We start from the raw sequence: 24971 nt of genomic DNA, 5'->3' as shown, positions 1-24971 counted from the left end.
AATAATCATGTAGTGATGAGTATATGTAATTTATAATGTGTTAGTCTACTTACATCATCTTGTCTCTATACGTCAACATTCTCAGTAGCCCAGGGTGATGGGCCAAAGGCAATTCACACAATATAAAGATCTGTTCCGAGCAGGACTGGAAGTACATTTCATTGTTTAATGTCTCGTTTGCTTATAGACTGTTGTTACTCTGAGTCAGTGGCTAATGTGAAACTCAAAATACCTAAGACACTAATACCTATTTGTTTCACCTCTTTTCTTTTTGGGTACCATTAATTTTAATAGCATTCCACAGAAGAAGTTCAGTGTCCAAGAGAAGAAACACTGGAGACAAATATGGAGAAAAAATTGACTGAACAGAAAAGGTAAGTGGGGAAAAAGTATGGAAGTGATTACAACAGGTTTGTTGACCTCAGTGAAGCTTTTAGCTTTTTTTTTCCCTCATAATTTACAATACATATTTTGTGATGGTAATTTGTTTCTAGTGAAATTGTTACTTCAATTTATAGTTATAGAAAAAACATTATTCTTGGTAAACATACTTCTAAGTCTTAGTAGAGTGAAATAAACAATGGTATCTAAAATGCCTTTTGGTCTCTCACCACTTTATCAGCCTTATCAAAATAAAATACAGTTGTAAATAGACCAGAGTTTATTCAGCTGCTGATTAGGAAAGCACCTTTCCATACTGATTCCATTTTTATTGATTCAAATAAAGAACGATTATGAATCACTATATATAATCTTTCACTATCCATTAGGGCTATGATGTACCCATACTCTGCTGGCTAGCTTATTATTGCTTTATGAAGAGCTGACAGCAGTTTTCATGTGTTGCAGTTTGGACATGATTTGTTAATTTTTAAAATTTTAGAAGTTTTAGAATTTTAGAATTACCTTGTGTAAGAGAGGCATCATAATTAGATTTTCTTTCTCTTTTCAATACACAAATTTTGTTTAGTTTTTTTGTGGATAATTAACAAAAAGAATATATTTAATATCATGTGCTTTCATAAATAATACAGATATTTCTATTCATAAAAATTAGTCTTTACAGTTACAATTGTAACAATGGGCTCTTTAGTGTTCTGAGCAAAGTGTCTGTGTCTTCCATGGACAAAATTTGGGTCCCAGCTATCCTCATGTCCACTCATTTTAGATTCCATTGTTTTCATTGCTGAGTAGTCAGTACTATTTAATTCATGTGTTAAGTCATCCAGACATACTTATTGCTTTTGTTTGAATCTGTTACTAATTGCTATGGAGACAGATGTAAACAGATTATAATTATGAGCTAAGCATTATAGAGGATTAGAGGATGTTTAGATTCTTAGATGGCTGAGCTAACTTAGATCACCTGTACCTTAGGTAATGCAAAGAATATCTTGCTTCCTAATCACTTACTGCTTTTTATATGTAGTATGATCGAAGCTGTTTCCAATCCTGAACATACCATTCCTCATTCATTTTGTGTAGACACAAGTTCAGAAATTTCTAGGTAAGAATTTTTGCTTATCATATCATTTTCAAATAGTTGTGTTTTACAAATAAGGGAATGAAAAGATACCTACTGTGCCATTTTGAAATAATTGCTGCATGTTTTGACTAAAAACTAAGAAAATAAATGAAAACAACATGAACCATTGAAAGAGCAACATAGGCACACATTTTTGACATCTTTAATTATTGAAAGAGTTTCCACTAGCAGTTGTTTTAAAACCTGCAAAAACTATGTTAGAACAGTCTTTTCTGAAAAAAGAAGTAATGAAAGTAGTGGACATATTATTGAAAGATGGAGTTGTTGCTCATTTTCAGCTTCTGATTTCTAATAGTGTTTGAAATGCTTTTAATTCTCTCATAGAACAAATTTACCTAGTTCTGTCTTTTGAATTTCTTTTATAGAGGTTGAACAGAGTGCTTAGTGTTTAGAAAAAGAGGAAGAAAATATAGCAGAGCTTTACTTCAGAAAAATTTTACATAATTAGAATCCATCTCCTTGCTACTTAATTGAAGGCAAAGCTCAATAAAGTTGTCTTAAAATAGACAGATCAGTTGTAATGCCTATTTTTCATGGATTTGCCAAATAAAATTTTGTTGCTGAGCATATCAGATGCTTTATAAAGGGCAAATATTATTACTGAATGGAAATGAATGTAAGCCCAAATAAATCTAAACACAATTTAATATGTGCTTTTCTTTTTTAGAAACAATGATCAATTTATTTGAATCTCCTTCTTTATTTAGTCTATAAAATTTAATTGCTTAGGAAACTTTGAGTACTTGCTATGTTTAAGGAATCATTCTCCAATAATCATTTTGTTTTAAAAAGAAAAACCAAAGAACTTGCTTTGCTCTTTAATTTTTATTTCTAAATAAGGAATTTTTGGTAAAGGTTTATTATAAATGTAAATTTAGTGGTTTGTTTGGAAATGAAATGTTCGAGGTACTGTTGTTTCACATTTAATGATGATAAACACTGGTTTGCTCTATTGATGCTAGAACTAAGCATTTCTTTAAACTCATTCTTTCCCTAGAGTCTTTTTCTTAACTCTATCTGGATCATTAATTTTAGTCAAAAAACTTATTCCTAAGTTAAATTACAAAGTCTGTACAGTTAATCAGAATGATTGTACAGGTCTCAAACTCAGATGCCTGTAGGGACCAGGCAAATGAAATAAATGTCAGCACTTCTGGGTTGTAATACCACAGGAAGGAACTATCACCACCCAGACAGGACATGTCCCTTAATAAAGGCATTAGAGGAAAAATTGCAACAGGCAAACGTGTCTGTTGCCTGGTGGTACTAGAGAGATAGGCTTAGGGTTTAAATTTTCTGAAAACTACCAGAATAACCTTTAAATTTGAGGAAAAATGTGAGATCAAAAATATTTATATCATAGACATCCAGTTTGGTTTTTGTTGATTAATATGTGTTTTTTATTTAAATGCTTTCCACATAGTGCACAGATTTCTACATTTAAAGACAAATCTTCTTCAGTTCCACCTCTGGTATCAAGTGGAGTCACTGTTGCTTCACAAACACCTGTTCCAATACCTCAGAAGACCCAGAGAAATGAACACATGGCTCAATTACCAGATTCTTCAGATTCTGTTAGGCAAATGCTCCAAGATGAAATGTTTAAATTAGTTCAGGTGAGCACATCTCTGCATAAGTAAGTAAATCTACACATGATATATGTAACGTTTTAAAATATTAACAAACTTCCAGAAATGGACAAGTTAAGACTAAATTGCAGCCATTTCTCTGCTTTTGGCACTCTTCATTTGTCATTCAAAAGTTCATAACTTTTCAGTCTGTGTTGTGGTTCATGCCTGTAATCTTAGCGCTTTGGGAGGTTAAGATGGGAGGATCGCTCGAGACCAGAAGTTTGAGAACGGCCTGGACAATGTAATGAGACCTGCCTCTACAAAAAAATTAAAAATTAGCCAAGCGTGGTGGTGTGCACCTATAATCCTAACTACTTGGGAGGCTTAGGTGAGAGGATCTTTTGAGCCCAAGAGTTCCAGGCTGCAGTAAGCTATGATCATGCCACTGCTCTCCAGCCTGGCAACAGAGTGAGACCCTGTCTCAAAAAAAAAAATGTTCATAACTCTAGGACTAGAGTCTAGGCTAAGTTACCTACTTACTTCTCACAATGACTTTTTTTATACTGAGTTCTTTGGGATGCAGCTGCTCACAAAACACCTGGGCGGTAATCAGACCAGACCAGCAGGCTCCTACTCAGAAGTATCCAAAGTTTAAATTTTTTAAAACAGGCTGTCACATCATATTTCTTATCCACAGACCAAATTTGGTCTTGAGTTGGAACTGTCAGCTGCATTTCAAATTACTGTTTGCTTATTTCTATTTTCTTTTTTATCCTTGAAACGTTAATCTCCCTCAAATTTAATTCCCTGCTCATTTGTTCTACAGTCACTTCCATATTCCTTTATGTGACATAATATACCATTTTTATATTGATGAGTCTTGACACTAATTTTCTCTTTGAAGTTATGGGCCCTGGTAAGAATACTTTTTCAGCATGTCCTCCTGTCCCATGAAACTTACTGAAACTGATTTTATTCTTATTTTCCCAGTCTCTCCTTTCCCTTTTCTGTTTAGTAACACCACCTGTTCTGCCAGCTTAACATTTTAGAAATATTTCTCAAGCTGTATCTTATGGATTACCAGGGGCCTTTCCTGGTCACTGTCCTGTATATTGAACAAGTTCTCCAGATAATTCCAATGCATGCAAAAGATTAAGAATCACTATGTTAGAGAGTCATCTTTGCCTTCTTTCATTACCCTTGCCAAGTGTTTTACTATGCTTTCTGGATTCTTTTCCCACACTGTGTCAGTATGGACATTTGCTATTTCTGCAGCTGTGGCCAACCTTAGATTCTTAGTATTTCATACTTCCATTGTCTTATATACGCATTTTCTAGGATACTTTCTTCAGATATTATTTTAATACTATTATTTTCCTATTTTAAAATCTTCAGTAAATTTCAGGTACAAATTTGTATACTGTATGATACCAATCCTGTTTTAAAAGTATAAAGAGAGTGAAAGGAAATAAACTAAAATGTCAGTACTGGTTATCTTTGAGGGTAGGATTATGAATTATATTTATTTTATTTTTTAACTTTGTCTCATAATAAATGTGTATTTCTTTCATAATTGAAGGGAAACTTTTTTTTTTATCTTGCATTGTTTCCCTGTTGGTTTGCTATATCAAGTGCAGATTCTTCTGTTGATCTTCAAAGACGCTGCTACCAGCCTTTACTTTCCCTCCTTTCTTACCTTACTCTCACAAGTTCAGTGGTTCTCAGAGTGTGATCCCTGGACCATTAGAATCTATATCACTTAGACCTTGGAAATACAAATTCTCAGGCCCCCATCCCATACCTGTTGAATCAGGAACTCTTTGGATGAGGCTCAGCAGCAAGTGGTTTAACAAGTCCTCCAGGTGATTCTGATGCATGCCAAGGTTTGACAACCACCACACTAGCCTATGTTCTTATTATCCCTACTCTAAATCTCCTGTTCTAGCTAAGCCAATGTGTATGCTAGTGAGTCTCAAGCTTTTCTGCATATCATCTTAATGAATACTGATCCTGGCTCCCATCCCCAGACATTCTGATGTTATTATAGGATAGAATCTGGCCATTGGGACTTTTTAAATACTTCCTCAGTTGATTCTAATGTGCAGCAAAGTTTGGGAACCACTTGTGCCTGTTTTTGTCTTTCACCCAGCCAGCTCTTTTGAGAGAATCCCTTGCTCTTCACTTAGTATTACTCTCTGCCCTTTTCTTTCCTGAAAACTGTTCAGAACAAACTTATTTTAAGAATCCTTTAATTATCCCACTCCATCAGATCACTCTTTGTGATCCTTGGGATGTTTATGTAAACTGGTTTACAAATACCCCCAAGTCTCATTTCGTGAGTCAATGTTCATATTCTCAGTTGACAGGAAGCTTTACTTTTTTTCTATTTTTAAAAATCTCTTTGCTATGCCTCCTGCTCAGCAATCATGAGTCTGATAGATACTGAGACAAAGGTGTACCTGTTGTACTCAGGTGATTGATGTTGATTCCTTAGATTCTTTTTGTTATATTTTAAGATATCTCTTTAATTTTTGTTTTATTTCTAGCTGCAACAGATCAACTTCATGAGCCTAATGCAAGTAGTAGGATCATCCTTTGCTAATATCCCAGATATACATCAACTTCTACAGCAGTCTCAGTCTGTGCATTTGGGGGGAAGCCAAGTCTCAAACCCCCCAGGAAGAGGGTGTGGTGATGTTGAAGACAGCAGCAGAAATCTTAAGGAGCGATTTTTCATAAAACCACAGTCCATGGGAGAGTATGGCAGAGAGCCTGGCAAGAACAGCCCCCACTACCATGAAGGAATTATCCAGTCTGATCAAACTAGTAATGGAAATGTACAGGTGATACATATAAAAATGCCATTAATGCCCTAGTAGTTCAATCGGTAGGGTTTCTTTTGTCATCTGAGTAATTTTTTTAAGCAATTATCACATTGTATTCCCTCTAAAACATACTGGACACCATTTAAAAAACAAGAAATTTCTAATATATCCTAAACTTACATAGTATCTTTTTTTCTCTTCCAGAATGTTCCATGTGAGTCTACTCCTTTATGTCAATTAGATGGCCAACCTAAAAAGAGAGGACTAACCCCAACATCTCAAAACTCACCTCCCATTTTGTTTTCTCCAGCTCCTGGAAATACTCACCTCCACCTTTTGTCTACACCTTCTGTTGTTCAGAAGACACCTATACTTATCCCACGTGCAAAAACTTTTAGTCCTAGTGATGGTTTTCCTTTGCTTCAATTTCAGCCTAAGCGTGAATTCAAGCCCCTTTGCTTACCTACAGGAAGAGTTCCACAAGTTCCCTTTAGGCCTCTGCCACAACCAAGAGAGGCTTGGGGATTATCTGTTTCCTGTCAGCCTGCTTTGCCACGGAAAGTAATGCATACTACTTCAATATCCCATTTGAATTTAAGCCAGTATAATACTGAAGTCATAAAAAAAGCAGTCGAGCAGAAGAAATGGGAAGAAAGTGTAATTGCAGAAATTCCTAAGCATGTGAACTTGGATCAGTATATTGGACAAGAAAACTGGACAACTCAACAGGACTCTTCAATATGTATAAAACCAGAAAAAAATTTTAATATTAAGCCAGGGCCCCTGGAGATATCTCCTCACAGTTCCTTTGGACTTCCATTATTGCACTTGCAATTTAAACCTCCTTATGTATTTTCATCAACCTCAAGCGCATCAGTTACAGTTCCCTCAATGCCTATCAGAACTGTAGCAGAAGAAAGAAAATACCCAAGACTATCATTACTTCATTCATGTCTGTCCCCAGAAAATATGGTAATGAATTTTTGCATGGTGATGCAAAAATGGAGTCCTGCATTTTTTAATACTATAAATACTATATGGTCGATGAAAAGCTCCTGCATGTTTAAAAAAAACATAGTGCTTCTTTTATAGAGAATAGCATATGAAATCAGGTTGAAAGTAATAATTGTGTATTTTAAACGTTTTAGGTCTTTCCTGTTTAATACTAAAATTTACTGGACAGTTTCATAGATATTTCTTCTGCTTAGAGAAAAAAATAAGTAAAATAAAATTACTAGGTGCTCCTGTTTGTGTGTGTGTGTGTGTGTGTGTGTGTGTGTGTGTAAAGAATGAAATCAAGTGAGTGCACATATTGCTTGAGGTTCCTAGAAATTATGATATGATTGTCTTCAAATCTGTTACAGGTTAAAATTGTTACATAGACCCAATCTGTTAGTAGTAGTGCATGTAATAAAATAGTAGCTTTATAAACCCACCAAATCTTTGAAGGTGTAACTTTTGATTTATGGAATTCAAATTGTTTAATTTTGTAGGAGTGCTATACTATCTTAGGGAGGTAATTTGAGTATTTCATTTTCTAATGTACTTTTAAGATTTGAAGATAGTGCTGGGAAAAGAAATGGTTATTCCTTAGAAAAATACTTACCATGCCTCCTTTTCTTCTGAACATATTATCAACAGAAGAAGAGAGGATTAAACATGTGGAAAGGTAGACATTTTGAGAAGAATTTTTTTTTTAAATTTTATCAGAATAATGAACTCCCATGTTGCCATCACTCTGCTTCAGGGATTCTCAGTAGACTGCTGATCTGCTCCGTCCACAATCTTCATGTCTCTTCATCCTCCCAGTTACAAATCACTTTTAATTAAATGTCAGACATAATATCATTTCATTTATAATTGTAAGAAGGAATATTTTTAGTACAGAAATGAAATTAAGAAGATGAGGACTTCTAGCTTAATTTCTGAAACAGGATAACCCAGTTTAAACTTTCACTATTCAAGAATCACTTTTTCTCTAATATATGGGTACTCATCTTAACCAGATCAAGTCACTTTGTTATATTTGATTTATTTTATCTCTTGTATATCTTAGTCTAATTTAACCAAATGTTTTTTCTCAATTTTTTAACATATTGCATAATTGAGTTTGTAATTTGGCGTTATTATGCTTTGTTTCTTTCCTGTAGTACAAAAAACTGCAACTTATCCCACTTGAAAACCTCACTGCATTTAAACAAAGACAACAGAAACTAACACCTAATTTATTTGAACAAGGTGATTCTAGACACCTTCAACTACTAAAGGTCAAAACAGAGCCATCTGAAGTAAGACAAGGAAAGGACAGTAAAAAAAGGCAAGTTTTAAATGAAATTTTATTTGACAATATCATGTACCAGCAAGTTAATTGTCATTTATAATCATACAGTTAGAAAGGTGGAAGTCATCTGGTTCAGCCCCCTAACCTATAGACAATTGCATATTCATTATCCTTGTCAAGTGTCATGCTTTTGAACACATCTTATAAGGAGGAAAATTCCTATATTTTGAGTTGAATACTATCATTTTTTCCATTTTATTTTGGAGTTTTTTTTCCTACCACTCATAACTGGAGGACTCTTACATGTTTCTGTAATAGAATGAGCAGTTATCATTTGCAGCACAAATACTTGGTATTATCTGCTATTCCATTGTTCAGTAGTCCCCCCTTATCCACAGGGGTATGTTCTAAGACCCCCAGTGGATGCCTGAAACCACAGATAGTACTGAACCCTATATATACTATGCCTTTTCCTATACATACATACCTGTGATAATATTTAACATAAATTATGCATATTAAATGATTAACAATAACTAATAATAAAATGGAACAATTATAACTATATTGTAATACAATTTATATGAATGTGGTCTCTCTCTCAAAATATCTTATTGCACCATAATCATCTATTTTCAGACTATGGTTAACCTTTGGTAACTGAAATTGTGCGTAAGGGGACCACTGTACTGTGTAGTACTTTGAACCAATATTTATTGTTATTCATCTTACCATGTTCTCCAGACTGTTGTAGTAAGCAGGGGAGTAGCTGATATAAATTATTTTAGGTCACTGAGAAATGTGCAAATAAAAAGCAAGGCTGTGACTTCTATTGAAGAGCACTTACTATAGTATTTTGTTGCTGATAATGGCGGTTCAATATTGGTAGATTATTACTGAGTCCAGAAAATACTTTTAAAAGTTCACATTTGTCAGACTGTATCTCTATTACCATTCCAGAAATGGTTCTTTCCTTCCACCTTTTCCAGGTATTTCCTTTTTAAAGTAAGTCTTCCTTTTAATATTTTGGAACTTCTTTCCTCCTTGCTGAGATTTCGCTGAGGTGTGTGTACTTAACATTTTCAAACAGGCAAATGGGGGTATCTGACAGGGTTTATGATACCAGTTTTGAATCTACAGAAAAGAGAGTTTGAAAATTACCTAAAAGGTGTAATCCTGTCCTGAGATTCCAGTGCCTAAACAAAATAATCAGTTCAGTAATAGAAGAGCTAGAAAAATTTTACATTTCTTTGATTTTTTCTTATATTTGCTTGTATTATATCAGAATATTTTGCTAATTTAATTAAATGCTATTGAAAATACTTTAGGCCAGGTATGGTGGCTCATGCCTGTAATTCTATCACTCTGGGAGGCCAAGGCAGGAGGATCACTTGAGGTCAGGAGTTCAAGACTAGCCTGAGCAAGAGTGAGACCCTGTCTCTACTAAAAATAGAAAAAATTAGCCAGGTGTGGTGATGCACGCCTGTAGTCCCAGCTACTCCCAGCTGAAGCAGGAGGATCGCTTGAGCCCAGAAGTTTGAGGCTGCTGTGAGCTAGGCTGATGCCATAGCACTCTAGCCCGGGCAACATAGCGAGAGCCTGTCTCAAAAACAAAAGAAAAAGAAAAGAATTTATTAACATAATTTTGATAACTGTCTCTCTGCATCACATGATACAGATGAAAAACTGGTGTTACTATAAATAGTAAAAGTATATTTTATGTTATTGTGTTTAACAGGCAGAGGAGAAGAGCAGAGAAAGAGTTGCAAGAAAAAAGATCTGAGAAACTGAAGAGAAAACCAAGTGTGACTTTTCGACCAGAGGATTCCATCATTAATAATGAAGATTCAGAAATCATTAATAATGACAATTCAGAAATTATTAAGAAACCCAAGGTATAGAACAACTACTGTAGATTCTTCCTTGATTTGTATGTACACAGAGTTTAGTATGTCTTTATGGTTTATCTAGTCTAATTTCTGGAAGTTTTAGATTATACTTAGGAGGACCTTTACATCATTCAGTACATAAATCCCTGCTACTTCTCTCCACAGAGCAGTGGACATTCACAGCAGTGGGAGTTGTGAATGTCAAAAGCAACTTGATGGCAAATCAGAAACTGCAGTTTAGGGTGCCTGCCTGTGTGACTTTTTCATGTTTGAAATCACTCTTTGCTTTTTTCTGTGACATCTTAATGCATATAATATGTTATTTGGGCTTCTCCTGTTGCAGTTTCACCTACCTCTGAGGTTTCTCTAGGATTTTCTCTAGGTTTGTTATGTAACCTATATCTTAAGTCAGTTCTTTTTAAACATACCTTCTAAATTTGGTGACCATCTATTTAGCTGTTTTTGGAACAACAGATTAAATAAACATTGTTTATTTGTAAAGTAAATTTATTTATTAAGTAAACATTTGTTTACATTGATTTTTTTTTTAAACACACACTTTTTTAGTAGGTATTCAAGAGCATGCCTGGTGGCAATTAGTAAAAATGTTGAATCCATGAAAGATTTTGACAGGACGAGGGTACTATTTGAGTATCAGAGCTACTCTGTAGTGGAGAATTGCACATAGTAACTTAATAACTATACATTAAATTGCTCTTTTTTATTATTTAACTTGTGAATTTCATGAACTCTTTTGTAGAGTTACTTTGATAGAGTAAATAATTTGATAGAATAATTATGCCTAGAATGATAGAAATGGAACCGGTACCTGAGAATTCAATAATCTTCATAGCTATTGAGTATTTTTTCCAAAATAGTAAATGTCTTTCAGTTAATCATAGATTAATCATTTGGTAATTCATTTAGGAACAACAAGAACATTGTGGTTCCCAGCCTTTGGTTGACTTTGACATTCCTTTTGGTATGTATACGTGTGATTAATGTAATATCTAACTTTAGAGTTATAATCAGCTTTCTTGAAATATATGCAATATAAAAATGAGACTAAATTATTTTCATGTTATCTTTGATTAGGTGATATGTGTGTGTGTGTGTGTGTGTGATTTGATATGTTTTCCAGTAGAACAGTGGTTAATGAAGTATGGCCTATAGGCCAGATTTGGACCATGCCTGTTTTTGTAAATCAAATTTTATTGAAACAGCCATGCCAATTTGTGTGTGTGTTGTCTAAGATTGCTTTCACACTGCAGCAGGGTGGAGTAGTTACAAAAGTGACCATCTGGCCTACAAAGCCTAAAATATTTTCTAACTGTCCCTTTACAGAAAAAGTTTGCTGACATCTGCAGTAGAGCTATGTAATTAATTAGAATCTCAGATAAGGTGTATGAGGTCTAAAAGAAAATTATGGAAGAATATGCCTAGGATTGAATTCATCATAGAAAATGCATGCACATTAAAAATAGAGGAGTCAGTTCAAAAAAGAGAACTCAGTTACAGATAGTAAATTATTTCTGTTCTTGAACTGGTCAGTTTATTTCTTGCCTCTTGAATGTATGTATTCCCTAAATCTTTCTCCTCAGCAATTCATACATTCTCTTTCTCTCTCTCTCTTTGTCTCTCTCATTCACTCACTCCTGTGCTTAGAGGGCCATTCATTCTAATGGTTCAACCCCTACATTTTTTGATTATATTCAAATATACATATAGTCTCCTTCATCTTTCTTTACAACTGTCACCTTAAATTCAACATGCCCAAATTTTAAATTGGTGTCTTCCTGTTAGTGGTATCACCATTTTATTTATTTTTGCCTTCAAAGGCACCCTTGATTTATCTGATCTCCCTTCTCCTGCATTCACTTAGTCCTTGCCCTGGTCATCTGTTCCTTTCTCTGTGCTACTGCCCTGCCATCAGGCTTTTGCTGCGCTAAACCAAATAGTCATTTCCCAGCTCACCTGCTCAGCCTCAGTTTCTCTGTTTCCTAATCCATCTGGCATTCTTCTTTCCTATCCACTTGTCTTAAAATGACTTTATCTTTTTCACTCTAATAAGATTTTTTTTCACTTTATAATGGTAATACATGCTTATTGGTGAAAATTTAGAAAATATAAATTAGAAAATTTAGAAGAATATTAAAATTTCCCATCATCTCTCTATCTAGAGATAACCAGTCTTAATGTTGTTTCAGGCTTTATTTTTGAACATCCCTACACATATATATCTGTATATATTTGTAGATATATGTGTAGAGATAGTCATCAAATGAAAGCAATTCCTCTTGCATTTTTTTATAATGTAACTGACTACAGATTTGGGGGTTCCTTTGATCTGCCCTCCCAACTCAGGTTCAATAATTGACTAGAATGACTCAGAACTTGGGAAAATGCTTTACTTACCATTACAGTTTTATTATAAAGAATACAACTCAGGAACAGCCAAATGGAAGGAATGCATAGGACAAGATGGTAGGGGAGGGAGAGACGACACAGAGCTTCCACACCCTCTCTGGCCAGGCCACTCTCCTAGCACATCCAGGTAGTCACCAACCTGGAATCCCCCTTAGCCTGTTTTTTTCAGAATTTTTATTGAAGTTTCAGTACATAGGTATGATTGATTAAATCATTGGCCATTGTGATTAACTCAATCTCCAGTCCTCTCCCTTTCCCAGAAGTGGGAGTAGAGTGGATGAGTTGGGGGCTTATAGTTTTAATCCTCTAATCATGTGGTTGGTTCCTCTGGTGACCAGGCCCCATTTTGAAGCTCTCTAGGGGCCTGACAAGAGTCACCTCATTAGCATAGACTTAGGTATGCTCAAAGGGGGATCATTATGAATAACAAAAGACACCGCTGTCACTCAGGAAATTCCAGGGTTCTAAGGAACTCTGAGCTGGGAACTGGAGACAAAGACCAAATATGTATATTGTTAATTATACCACAATATGCCTTAATTGATACTGTCTTGTTCGACCTAGTCTTCCTGGGTGGTCTCCCAGGAAAATCCACATCTCAACCCAAACTCCCATAATAGTCTTTGGGCTTTGATTCCACTTTCTGCCTTTCCACTTGGGTAGAAATTACCTCAAGTATAGCATGTGAAGTCTGAATTCATTATCTCTACCCTGCCCAACTGATTTTTTTCTCCTATGTTCTCTGTCTCCATTGTGTTATTCTGAATTCTGCCTTCCCTTCCTCTCATCTAGTAAATAACCAGTTCTTGCCTATTTTACCCTTGTAATTCTTAAATTTATCCTCTTTCCTCCTTCCCTCACCATTGCTAGGTACTCATTTAAACTGCTGCAGTAGCCTCATCTGATTGCCTTGCTTCAGTTTTATCTACTCAAATCTATTTTCCACACACTGGCTGGGTGGTTTTTCTAGAGCATCAATCTGACCATATCACTTCCCCACTTAACAGCTTCTGTTGGATCTTCATTAGCCAGAAGAATATCTAGATTTATAGGATAGACATACAAAACCCTCCACAATTCTGGTTTTGATTCTACCATGTCTTTGAGATTCAACTTACATACCTCCTCGTGCAGAAGAAAGTCCATCTTGGTAACATCCTAACACCCCATATTTCACCTCCCTTGAGTTAGGTACTGTCTTTCTGGGATCCCAGCAATGTGTTTGCTTCTCAATGATCACTTCCAATGTTTGATTATATTTAAGAAATGCTACAAGATGACCTTAATACTTCAGCTGGATTGCATTTCATGGCCTCTATAAAAAAGAAAGCTATAGGAAGTCAGGATGCCAGTACAAATACAGACCCAGGTAAAATGCTGTTTTTCTTTTTTAAAAAATTCATATATTTCGACATACTTAAGATATCTAGACTTTTTCTCCTAGGCAATGATTTAAAGGGAATTTTAAATTATGTGATATTAGTTACTCATCCCAGGTTTTTCTCCTCGGCCTTGGTATATACTTTAGAAATTGAATTTATGATAAATAAAACATAATAGAGATTTTTCTTCAAAACTACCATGGACTACATCCCAAGTCAGTAGAAATAATTTTTTGAATTTGGATTCTCTGTGCCATTAATGACCTTCACTGGAATTGCATGCCTAAAGTTGAGAGGCCTGGCACTGTGGCTGGTGAAGTTGAACTAGGAAGAGGACTGGATTGGGTTTGGTTTGCGAGGGCTATGTAACTGTGTCCAAAAGTAGAGGAAATAAGTGTTGGAGGATCAGGCCGGGCGCGGTGGCTCACGCCTGTAATCCTAGCACTCTGGGAGGCCGAGGCGGGCGGATCGCTCGAGGTCAGGAGTTCAAGACCAGACTGAGCAAGAGTGAGACCCCGTCTCTACCAAAAATAGAAAGAAATGATTTGGACAGCTAAAAATCTATATGGAAAAAATTAGCCGGGCATGGTGGCGCATGTCTGTAGTCCCAGCTACTTGGGAGGCTGAGGCAGTAGGATCGCTTAAGCCCAGGAGTCTGAGGTTGCTGTGAGCGAGGCTGATGCCACGGCACTCACTCTAGCCCGGGCAACAAAGCGACACTCTGTCTCAAAAAAAAAAAAAAAAAAAAAAAGTGTTGGAGGATCTATTATTTGAAATGTTGCCTGACCAACTTCCTCATTAATGGAGCTTAGCATTGTGAGCAGTATCTTTTTTTTTTTTTTTTTTGAGACAATGTCTTGCTCACTACAACCTCAAGCTCTTGAGCTCAAGCGATCCTTCTGCCCCGCCACAGGCCATTATGCCCGGCTAATTCTTCTAGTTTTTATAGAGACGTGTCTCGCTCTTGCTGAGGCTGGCCTCAAATTCCTGAGCTCAAGCAGTCCTCCTGCCTCAGCCTCCCAGAGTGCTAGGATTACAGGTGTAAGCCACCGTGCCTGGCCTGTGAACAGTATCTTTAATAATATTCTGCCAATTGTATCATAGTAATTCTTTTTTATGACTTTTATTAATAGTGAACAGTTTTAACTGTGTTCAGAATTGTAAATATTTTTTAAACCCTTTCTAATTTTATCTTATTGTAAAATAATATTTATTGGTATTATTTTAAAAATAACATATGACCATTGTAGGCTATTTGGATAATATAGCAAGCTGTGAAGAAGGTGAAAATTAACCACAATCACACCACTCCGCCGTAACATTTTTATGTTATTTTTTCTTTCAGTCATCTTTTGTACATTTTACTAAGACATACTATGTAGTACAGTTGTGTCCTTCCTTACTATCTGAACTCGCATCATACAGGTATTGCTAGCTTCCCTAGCTTTTCCCTGAGAGTTTAACAACTTCAGGGGTCCCTGTGTTTTTTTTCAAGTACCTTGGGACATTCTCAAATTAGAGTGTATCTTTAACATATTATTTCCTTGGTTATTTGCTTTATAGTATTAATACCTGTTTTCTGCAGTGTTAATATCTGTGTTCAGTATTATTGCAAATTGCATGCAAAATAATGAATTAAATGAATGTTAATTAAAAAATATTTAAAATGCTTTGTATTATGTAGTAGTCATTGATGGATTGTTTTTAGGTGTTTAAGAGTTGTTTAATGATGTTTGGGAAAATTGGACAGGCTGGGACACCGTTTTTTGAAATAATGTAATAAAATCTACTAGAATGTGAAAATTCAGTATCCAGCACGTTTGTGGGACTGGATTAGATTTGGATAACAAGGGATATCTGTATTTTGTATCCTGTTTTGTTTCACTTTGATATCTACTTATGTCAAACATTTCCTGTGCCATCAAAAAAGTACTTTGTTAGCATATCCCTTCTTCCAGCTGTGCTATAAAATATTTAACCAATTCCTTATTGTTGACAGCATTAGACAGTTTCCAGTTTTTTTCCTCCTATAAATAATGCTTCAATGAGTATCTTCCTGCATAAGAGCCTTTTTTGGTCATTACTGTGAGTTAGCTAATTTTTTTGACTTTGCCAATGTGATAGGTCAAAAAAAACATTAATTTATGTTTCTTTCTAATTGAGGTTGAGCATGTATAAGATATTTTTAATGTAAATGATGAGTGTGCATCTGATATACATTCTTAAATGTTCATAATCTCAGCACGTCTTTGAGAAAGCCTTGGAGGTACTTTGCCGTTGCTGCTAGATAGTTTTCTAAAGTTGGCAGGGTATTTTCTAGGGGTCTGTTATCTAGTGAAGACCCAGGATATAAATAAATATTATTTGAAAATGAAATTGTTAAACTGTCAGTCTACTTTCTACCTACCATCCTGTATGCACTATATCTAATCTGCATTCATATATTTTAATTTATTTTAAATATTTCTTGTGTTTGTCAAATTTATTTTTTATTTTCTCTTTTGCCTTAAATTTCCTAATGTAGTACAAGATAAGGAAGCTGCTTCTCAAGAAGTTGTTTCTGAATGTGGTAAAAATCAACAAATCATTTCTTGCACAGCAGGTGTGATTTCTTTCTTTCTTTTTTTACCTGAGCACAGTTTGACTTATTAAAGATTATGTCTGCATGGTGCCAAATCTGGAGTCACCATCCCCCATAAAAAAGCAGTTAAAACAATCATTTGACTCAGTAGAGATAGAACAATGATTTAAGTACTTTCATTTTCCTTTTCTCCAGTTTTTTGATTAACCTATAGTTTAAATTCAAGACTTGGTAGCAGCTTTTCAGTACTCCGTATGACAATGAGTTAGTTATATTTTACATATGAAATTTGAGGAAAATGCTTTATAAAAATAAAATGCTAGAAAATAAGAATAGAGCCCTAGGACAAAAGGTATAGAGTTAAACTGTCTGCTTACCTACTGTGACAGGCCTGTATATTTTACTATTTAATAAGAAGCAAACAACTTTTGTTAAATTTAAATGTTATTAATAAAACATTTTAGGTGGTAAAATTTAGCTGTGAGCTCTAGGAGTTTACTATAAGTCATTGAATGGTACCCTTTGAAAAGTGTGAATTTATCTCAATAAAGCTGTTAATAAAAATAAAGAGTAAGAAACTATTGAAAGTTAAAAAAATTAATGATTGGTTAATTTCCTAAAATCTGACTTGATTGAAATTCTCCTAAATAAAGTAGCTAAACATGACTTAACATATCTGAAATGGAAATAGGAGATTAAAGCATTTTCTTGTCATATAGATGTATAGATACTTTATTATTGTTCTTGTGAATCATTTATATGAGAAAAGCCATGGTCAGCCTGCATTCAATGAGTTACTCTAAATTGCCCTTAGAATAGAATTTGCTTTAATTTTATTTATACCCATGACACTTATATTTAGATTTTCATGAAATACATTTTATGTTGTTTGCTGCTAACTTATTCATACAAAGTTAATGATTTAGAGATATTTACAGACATTTTTATGTTCCTGATTTTTCCTTCCTTAATTTTCAGAACACGAACCTTTGAATGTTCCTCAGCTGTTGGATCCAGATGTATATCTAAATCTCAAGCTTTCCACTGAAATATCAGATAAACCTTTGTCACCTTCAACACCTCATGCAGTAACAAATTTGGTTTGTGTTTTATTCAGAAATTTTAATACTACCTTTGTGCTAAAATTTATTATGGCCTTTCAAACATTATTCAATTGTATAAGTGAAATGAGGCTAAAAATCTGATTTATGTAGCTTTGTAGGAAAGGTCAAAAAATTAATTCAAGAATTATACCCCTGAGTATTGTAAACTAAGACCAATAACATATACATCCTGCAGCCTTCTCTAAGTTAGACACAAGCTCTTCTTGCCTTGTTATTAATAAAAATAAAGCACTAAACTTTTTTGGGGGGCAGTGTGACCCCATAGAGTAAAAAGAATGTATCCTTTTCTGATTTTGTGTGTTTTGGCTCAGGTCGGACATACTTATATAAATGTAATTGACATTGAAGCTGATGATCTACAGGAATTACCTGTCAGAGAAGAGCCTTCAAATGATAATGTTATCAAACAGCAAAGTGATCATCCAGAGGTTCCTTCGTCTGCAGAGTTACATTATATGGCAGCTTCAGTTACTAATGCTTTTCCTCAACACAATTTTAAGAGTCAAGGTAATAATTTTTTCTTACTTTGAAAATGAACACATTTTGAAAAAATCTTTAAATATAGTATTGTTATCCCTTCTCACATCTCTTAGCTCTCCTCCTACAAACCCACTGTACTTTTGGACGTTTATATCCACATTTAGACATGTTCTATTAATCTTCTAATTACCTTGTTTAGATTTTTAGAATCAATCTTTGTATGCCTTTCATATTGTTGATAGAATCTGCCAATTCTGCCATGGATTTATTTTCTATACCTGCAAAAGTGACTCCAGCCTATCTGGATGGAAAAAGCTGGAGAGCAGGCATCACAGATGTGAAGAAGCCTGGTGTCACCTCATCAACACCATCAGACATACAGCAGGACAAAGGTGAATGGGCAAGATGTATAGCATGGCCTTCTCCTGAATTACTGTTGTATTAGAAACAAGCACTAAAACATGGTAATTTGGCTGGGCATGGTGGCTCATGCCTGTAATTCTAGTACTCTGGGAGGCTGAGGTGGGAGGATTGCTTGAGGCCAGGAGTTTGAGATCAGCCTGGGCAATATCAAGACAAAAATAGAAAAATTAGGCCAGGTGCGGTGGCTCACGCCTGTAATCCTAGCACTCTGGGAGGCCGAGGCGGGTGGATCGCTCGAGGTCAGGAGTTCGAGACCAGCCTGAGCAAGAGTGAGACCCCGTCTCTACTAAAAATAGAAAGAAATTATCTGGACAACTAAAAATATATATGCAAAAAAATTAGCTGGGCATGGTGGCGCATGTCTGTAGTCCCAGCTACTCGGGAGGTTGAGGCAGCAGGATCGCTTAAGCCCAGGAGTTTGAGGTTGCTGTGAGCTAGGCTGACACCACGGCACTCACTCTAGCCCAGGCAACAGAGTGAGACTCTGTCTCAAAAAAAAAAATAGAAAAATTAGCCGCACATAGTGGTGTGTGCCTATAGGCCCAGCTACTCAGGAGGCTAAGGCAAGAAAATTGCTTGAGGCAGGAGTTTGAGGCTTCAGTGAGCTATGGTGACGCCACTATACTCTAACTCAGGCAATAGAGGGAGAACTTGTCTCAAAAAACCAAACAAAACATGGTAATTGCAAAAGAAACCACAAAAAGACTTGTCCCTTACTAAGGAGAGTGGGGGCAGGTAGGTAAATGAGGTTGAGCCATGGTTCCAAAGCTGGGACCCATGAATATTTTGCAAGGAAATTATTTATACATATGTCTTTTCTCAATAAATGAGGCTAAAAATAAATATCCTGTTCATGAGCGATTTGATATTAAAAAGGAATTCTCATGTTTAAAAAGATGGGAAATTTCAGAATAGCACATAGAAGATACATAGGCATGATAGCCAACCGTACTTTACTAGTAAAATATTCAGTTTTATAGATATAAATCAGGTTTATTATTGTAACTTTTTGCAAGCTTTAGACTATTTCTCCCCAACCTGAAGTTATTACATCCTGTGAATGGTTAAATTAATCCAGTATGTAATCAGACTTCCTGCAACAGAGACCTAATTTCTCTTCTGGGTTCCACAGCTGTTAGGAGGTGTGGACCCAGCCAGCTTTGTGGTTGGGAGATGCTTGCATGCAGGGTCTAGCTCTGCCTGATTATTGTGTATCAACGGTGGGCACTCAGGAGATATGAGGAGCAAGGAAGGGATGAGTGGCAGGGAAACTTCACCTTAGGATGTGTTAGGGCATGTGAATCACAGCTGCGTATACAAACAAGTGCCAGCATTTCAGATTTTGAAGCCTTTGTGCTGACTCTCCTGTCATGGGGCTGCTAAGGTGCGTAGGTAGTGGAAGGAGGGTGTATGAAGCTAGCAGTCTTGTAGGCCGGGACATGTGTGGGGAATGTGAAAAGAGCTTGACTTTTAGATTCAGATAGAAGAGACCTGGATTTCAATCCCAGCTCTGCCACTTAATAGCCTGTTTGCAAATAAGTTAACTTTATCTGATCCTCACTTGTATCTCTGTGGGACTCAGCCTCATGCTTCATGCATTGTCATGAGGTACAACTAGCCAAATGCCTGTGGCTGGTTAGGTATCCTGTTAGTTTCCCTTCATATTGATACCAATCAACTTTTGAAATTCTGGCAGACTGGAAGCAGACCCATCTCCCTGTGCCCCCTGATTATCTTAGGCCAGCATTTCAAATGACCATAAGCTACAGGTTAATTTCCTTAATCAGTGAGATCAGGTCTATAATTAACCTTTTGGAGGATACTTCCTTGGGGAAAGTACCTGGTTGCACAGATATGTCAGTGGACCCTTCTCCTCTTATGAAAGACAAGAACTTTAAAGTGCCAATTTTAAAGGAAAAATTTTATATTTTGAAATTAAATTCCATCATGCTATTTACATAATATGCCTTAAAGACTCAGAATGTAGTCACACACATAAGTATTGAGTAGGATTTGCATTACAGGAAAAGGCTGGGAGAAGGGAGGCACAGGGTCACAAGGTATTTGAAACAAAAAAACAGAACAATAAATCCTGTTTTAATGAGATCTGCTCACTATTTTGAACGACAGTAGCTTCTTTCTTTGGAAACCGTCTCCCATTATGAATAGCATCAGTAACAGCAAGCAGAGTTTCATTGGGGCCAGGAAGAGCATTGCAGGGTCAGTGGCAGTCAGTCGCCCACCCACCTCCTGGGTGGGTGATTTTCTCTATTAGTCAATGGAAGTGGAGCAGGTTCTCCAGAGAAAGGGAAGCTAGTTTCATTATGTATTGAGGCCATTCTGGATTTTGAGTATGTCCATCTTTTTTGTTGTATTTTCTACTTGAAGTTTGTGTGCACCAAATTCTTTCCTGAGAGTGATTAAGGGAGATGCTTCAGTATGCTGATAAGCATATATAGATGGTAAAATACTGAGAACGCCAAGCTAAACCAGGTAGGGCCAAAACAGGTCAGGAAATACTGTATAACTGCCATTGCTGACATTGGCATTTACCGTTGTCTTCTCATGGTAAGGTTCACCTTAGACTGGGACTGAAATATAACAAGCACTATTTCCGTTTGTTTAGTAATTCACATTTTTCAGAGTACTTTGTTGCATAATTTGATCCTCACAAAACTTGTATGAGTTAGGTAGGGCAGGCATCATAATCTTCATTTGACTGATTCTTCATTCAATAAGCACCAAGTTAAGGAGCAGATACTGGGGCTAGGAGGAGAGGAACCCAGGTACTCAGCCTGTGGGCATGCCTGTAGGGGAAAGGAAGACAGACAGACGAAGAGACGATTATGATACAGCTTGGTAAGCTCTACAGTGGTGATGTAGATGAGATTCTTGGGTGATACAACATCTAATCTAACCCATTTTAGCGGAGGATTGAGGCCATTTAGGGGAGAGACACCTAAATGGAATCTTAAAGGAAAGCAGGGTTTAGCAAGAGAAAGGGAATTCAAAGTGAGATAATAGATTGTGCAGTGACTGAGAGTTTGATGTAGCCTGCTTAATTTGAGAAAATTAAAGTTCAGTATGCTTGAAGTCAAACGGAGTGGGGTTTTTATGTGTATATATATACATATATATATATACATATATATATATGTATATATATAAAGAAATAGCAAGAAATGAAGCCGGGGAGGTAGGCAAAGTAAAGACTATGTGTGCCATTGTCAAACTGAGGCATTTGGACTTTTAAGGTGATGGCATTGGAAACACACTTAAGGGTTTGGGGCAGAAAAGGAGCAATATCAAATTTGTGTTTTTAAAAGATCTCTCTAGGCCTGTGTGGAAGATGGACTAGATAAGAGAGAGAGAAATTAGGGTTCTATTTGGGATCTGTCTGTTGTGAAAGCGTCAGCTAAGCAGTGATATTAGGAATGGAAGTGTCTCAGAGGTAGACTCACCATACTTGTCATTTTGTTTTTTTTTTTTTTTTTTTTTTTTTTTTGAGACAGAGTGTCACTTTGTTGCCCGGGCTAGAGTGAGTGCCGTGGCATCAGCCTAGCTCACAGCAACCTCAGACTCCTGGGCTTAAGCGATCCTACTGCCTCAGCCTCCCTAGTAGCTGGGACTACAGGCATGAGCCACCATGCCCGGCTAATTTTTTTGTATATATATTTTTAGTTGGCCAGATAATTTCTTTCTATTTTTAGTAGAGACGGGGTCTCACTCTTGCTCAGGCTGGTCTCGAACTCCTGACCTCGAGCGATCCACCCGCCTCGGCCTCCCAGAGCTAGGATTACAGGCGTGAGCCACCGCGCCCGGCCCATACTTGTCATTTTGGATCTGAAGGAAAGAGAGGAACCTTGAGTGACTTTGAGGCCTCTGTTTTGGGAAACTGAGTGAATGGGGAGTGCTGTTCACTGAGCGTAGGAACAAGGAAGAGGGAGCAAGTTAGAGAGGCAGCAGGGATGAGTTTAGTTTCATATGCTAACTAACTGGGACAACCTAACTGCGATGTCCAGGACATAAGGTGCTGAAGCTCAGAGTGCTCTGTGGATTTAGGAGTCATCTGTGAGTCAGTGACATCATTCAGAGAGAGTGGGAAGAGTAGAGAAGTGGGCTGAGGCTGGCAGCCCGGGAAATACTGATGGATAAAATGAGTGAGTGGCAGAAAAGAAAACTAAGAAGGATGAGCAACATGGGGTGGAGGAGATCCAGGCACCAGATGAACAGTGCATTTAAAATAGAGGGTATCTCAAATTTGGGACAAGAATCAACTGAGTTTAAAAGGAAGAAGAGTCATTGGCTTAGATATTGGTCTTGAGAGGTTTAATGTTTGCCTGAGGTGCCACATACAGTCAGTAATAGCCAATATTGGGCCTAGCTTTTACTATATGATGCTGGTTTTCAAGTAGGTTTTCAAAAAGTCACAAAAATATTAAAGTTACTTTTTTTTTTTTTTTTTTGAGACAGAGTCTCACTCTGATGCCCGGGCTAGAGTGAGTGCCATGGCATCAGCCTAGCTCACAGCAACATCAAACTCCTGGGCTTAAGCGATCCTATTGCCTCAGCCTCCCGAGGCATGCACCATCATGTCCGGCTAATTTTTTCTATATATATATTTTAGTTGGCCAGATCATTTCTTTCTATTTTTAGTAGAGACGGGGTCTCGCTCTTGCTGAGGCTGGTCTTGAACTCCTGACCTCGAGCGATCCACCTGCCTCGGCCTCCCAGAGTGCTAGGATTACAGGCGTGAGCCACCGCGCCCGGCCTAAAGTTACTTTTTGATGAAGTATATGTTTGTAGCCAGAGATAAAAGTCAAATTCAAACGGCCTTGTATGTGGAACTGTGTGATAGTAATATTGTTTATGTATTCTTATCTCGCAATAGAGACAAATCTCTTAAGTCAAGGAGCTGAAAGGAATTTTTAAGTATATTAAATTAAAACTGATCTGGAAAGTAATGTTATGTTGGCTTAAAATGAAGTTACCAAAAAAATGAGATCATCAGTATATACCTTTTCCTTAATTATAATCTATTCTGATTTTACTTTTATTAATATTTAGGTCTGCCAAAACCAGAGTTCCAATTCAAAGAGGAGAGAACAAAGACAGACTCTGCAGAAGATTACCCGTTGTGGAAACTGCTGCAGGATGTCTCTGCCACTTGCCCTGCACCAAGCCCTGCAGCTCGCCGACTAGAGCATCTCACCTCTAAGCTTCAGAAAATTGATGAACAGCTGTCAACAATACAGAACATCGCTGAAAATATAGAGCAGGATTTCCCCAGGCCTGAAATGCTATATCTGCATTGTGATAAGGTAGATGCTCTTTATTTTTGGCTTTTTGTTGGTGAGTTATTAGATTTGTATTGTGATATAAATTTAGACACTTAATTTTTCAAAGTAATGGGAAATTTGGTTTCTTTAAACTAGAATTTCTCAACCTTAGCGGTGTTGACATTTGGGCTGGATGATTCTTTGTTGTGAGGGTGGTCCTATGCGTTGTGGGATATTTGGCAGCATCCCTGCTCTTTACCCACTGGCTCTCAATAGCACTCCCCCCAGTTGTAACCATCAAAAGTGTCTTCACGTACTGCCGTATGTCCCCTGGGAGCGAAAGTCACCCCTAGTTGAGAACCACTGCCTTAAGCTTTTAAGAAGTAAACCCATGCTTTCTACCAGGAAAAGAAAGAAATGAATTGCAAAATCAGAATGTGGTTTTGAAGAAACCCTGCTTGTAATTGAGTGTCATTTTCTTTGGAAAGATTTTTATGACTTTACAAATATTATTGTCCTTATATTTGGAATTCTCAGCTTCTTTTAAGTATTTTATATAAGAGGACTAGGAATCAGTTCCTTACAAATTTTCTGTATCTTTAAAAAGTATTCAAAATAAATAAATTAATGTTTTTATATAATGCTAGTTAGATAAAATAGTAGAGAAGTCTCAAAAATTAATTATTTTGAATAAACATTTTGTCCTTTTGTTAAGGAAGAAAAATTTAATAAGGATTAAAGAACAAATAGTAAAAAATGTGTTAAATATGTTAAAGTCATATAATAGGAAATGCAAATTAGTCTACAGGGTAAGAATTCCATTATTAACTTACCTGACAAATATTCCAGGATGCTAGCATGTTGACATTTAAAGAAATGTATTTATTAAGTTTATAGTATATATATATGTATTTTTTTTTTTTTTTGAGACAGAGTATCGCTTTGTTGCCCTGGCTAGAGTGAGTGCCATGGCATCAGCCTAGCTCACAGCAACCTCAAACTCCTGGGCTTAAGCGATCCTACTGCCTCAGCCTCCCGAGTAGCTGGGACTACAGGCATGCGCCACCACACCCGGCTAATTTTTTCTATATATATTTTTAGTTGTCCAGATAATTTCTTTCTATTTTTAGTAGTGACAGGGTCTCGCTCAGGCTGGTCTCAAA

General features: G+C 36.4%; 1 protein-coding gene across 2 annotated transcripts in view; it reads left to right on the top strand.

The window, feature by feature from the left end:
* The window catches only part of CPLANE1 (ciliogenesis and planar polarity effector complex subunit 1), a 67203-nt gene that overhangs the window by 19427 nt on the left and 22805 nt on the right, over positions 1–24971 (top strand). For both annotated transcript variants that reach the window (XR_006738670.1, XM_045566524.1), the window contains exons 12-25: positions 295–374; positions 1430–1507; positions 2970–3162; positions 5664–5960; positions 6147–6914; positions 8093–8259; positions 9962–10118; positions 11040–11094; positions 13804–13908; positions 16446–16523; positions 17481–17602; positions 17938–18133; positions 18349–18498; positions 23597–23850. Coding sequence is in view for 1 of the 2 variants with exons in the window: in XM_045566524.1 (XP_045422480.1) it covers positions 295–374; positions 1430–1507; positions 2970–3162; positions 5664–5960; positions 6147–6914; positions 8093–8259; positions 9962–10118; positions 11040–11094; positions 13804–13908; positions 16446–16523; positions 17481–17602; positions 17938–18133; positions 18349–18498; positions 23597–23850 (2700 nt within the window). In the remaining variant the exon portion in view is untranslated. The remainder of the gene's footprint in view (positions 1–294; positions 375–1429; positions 1508–2969; positions 3163–5663; positions 5961–6146; positions 6915–8092; positions 8260–9961; positions 10119–11039; positions 11095–13803; positions 13909–16445; positions 16524–17480; positions 17603–17937; positions 18134–18348; positions 18499–23596; positions 23851–24971) is intronic.

Source organism: Lemur catta, chromosome 12 (assembly GCF_020740605.2).
Source record: "Lemur catta isolate mLemCat1 chromosome 12, mLemCat1.pri, whole genome shotgun sequence".
In the NCBI taxonomy this organism is placed as follows: Eukaryota; Metazoa; Chordata; class Mammalia; order Primates; family Lemuridae; genus Lemur; species Lemur catta.
Note: the sequence above shows the minus strand (reverse complement) of the source record. Positions and strands in the feature narration are given on the sequence as shown.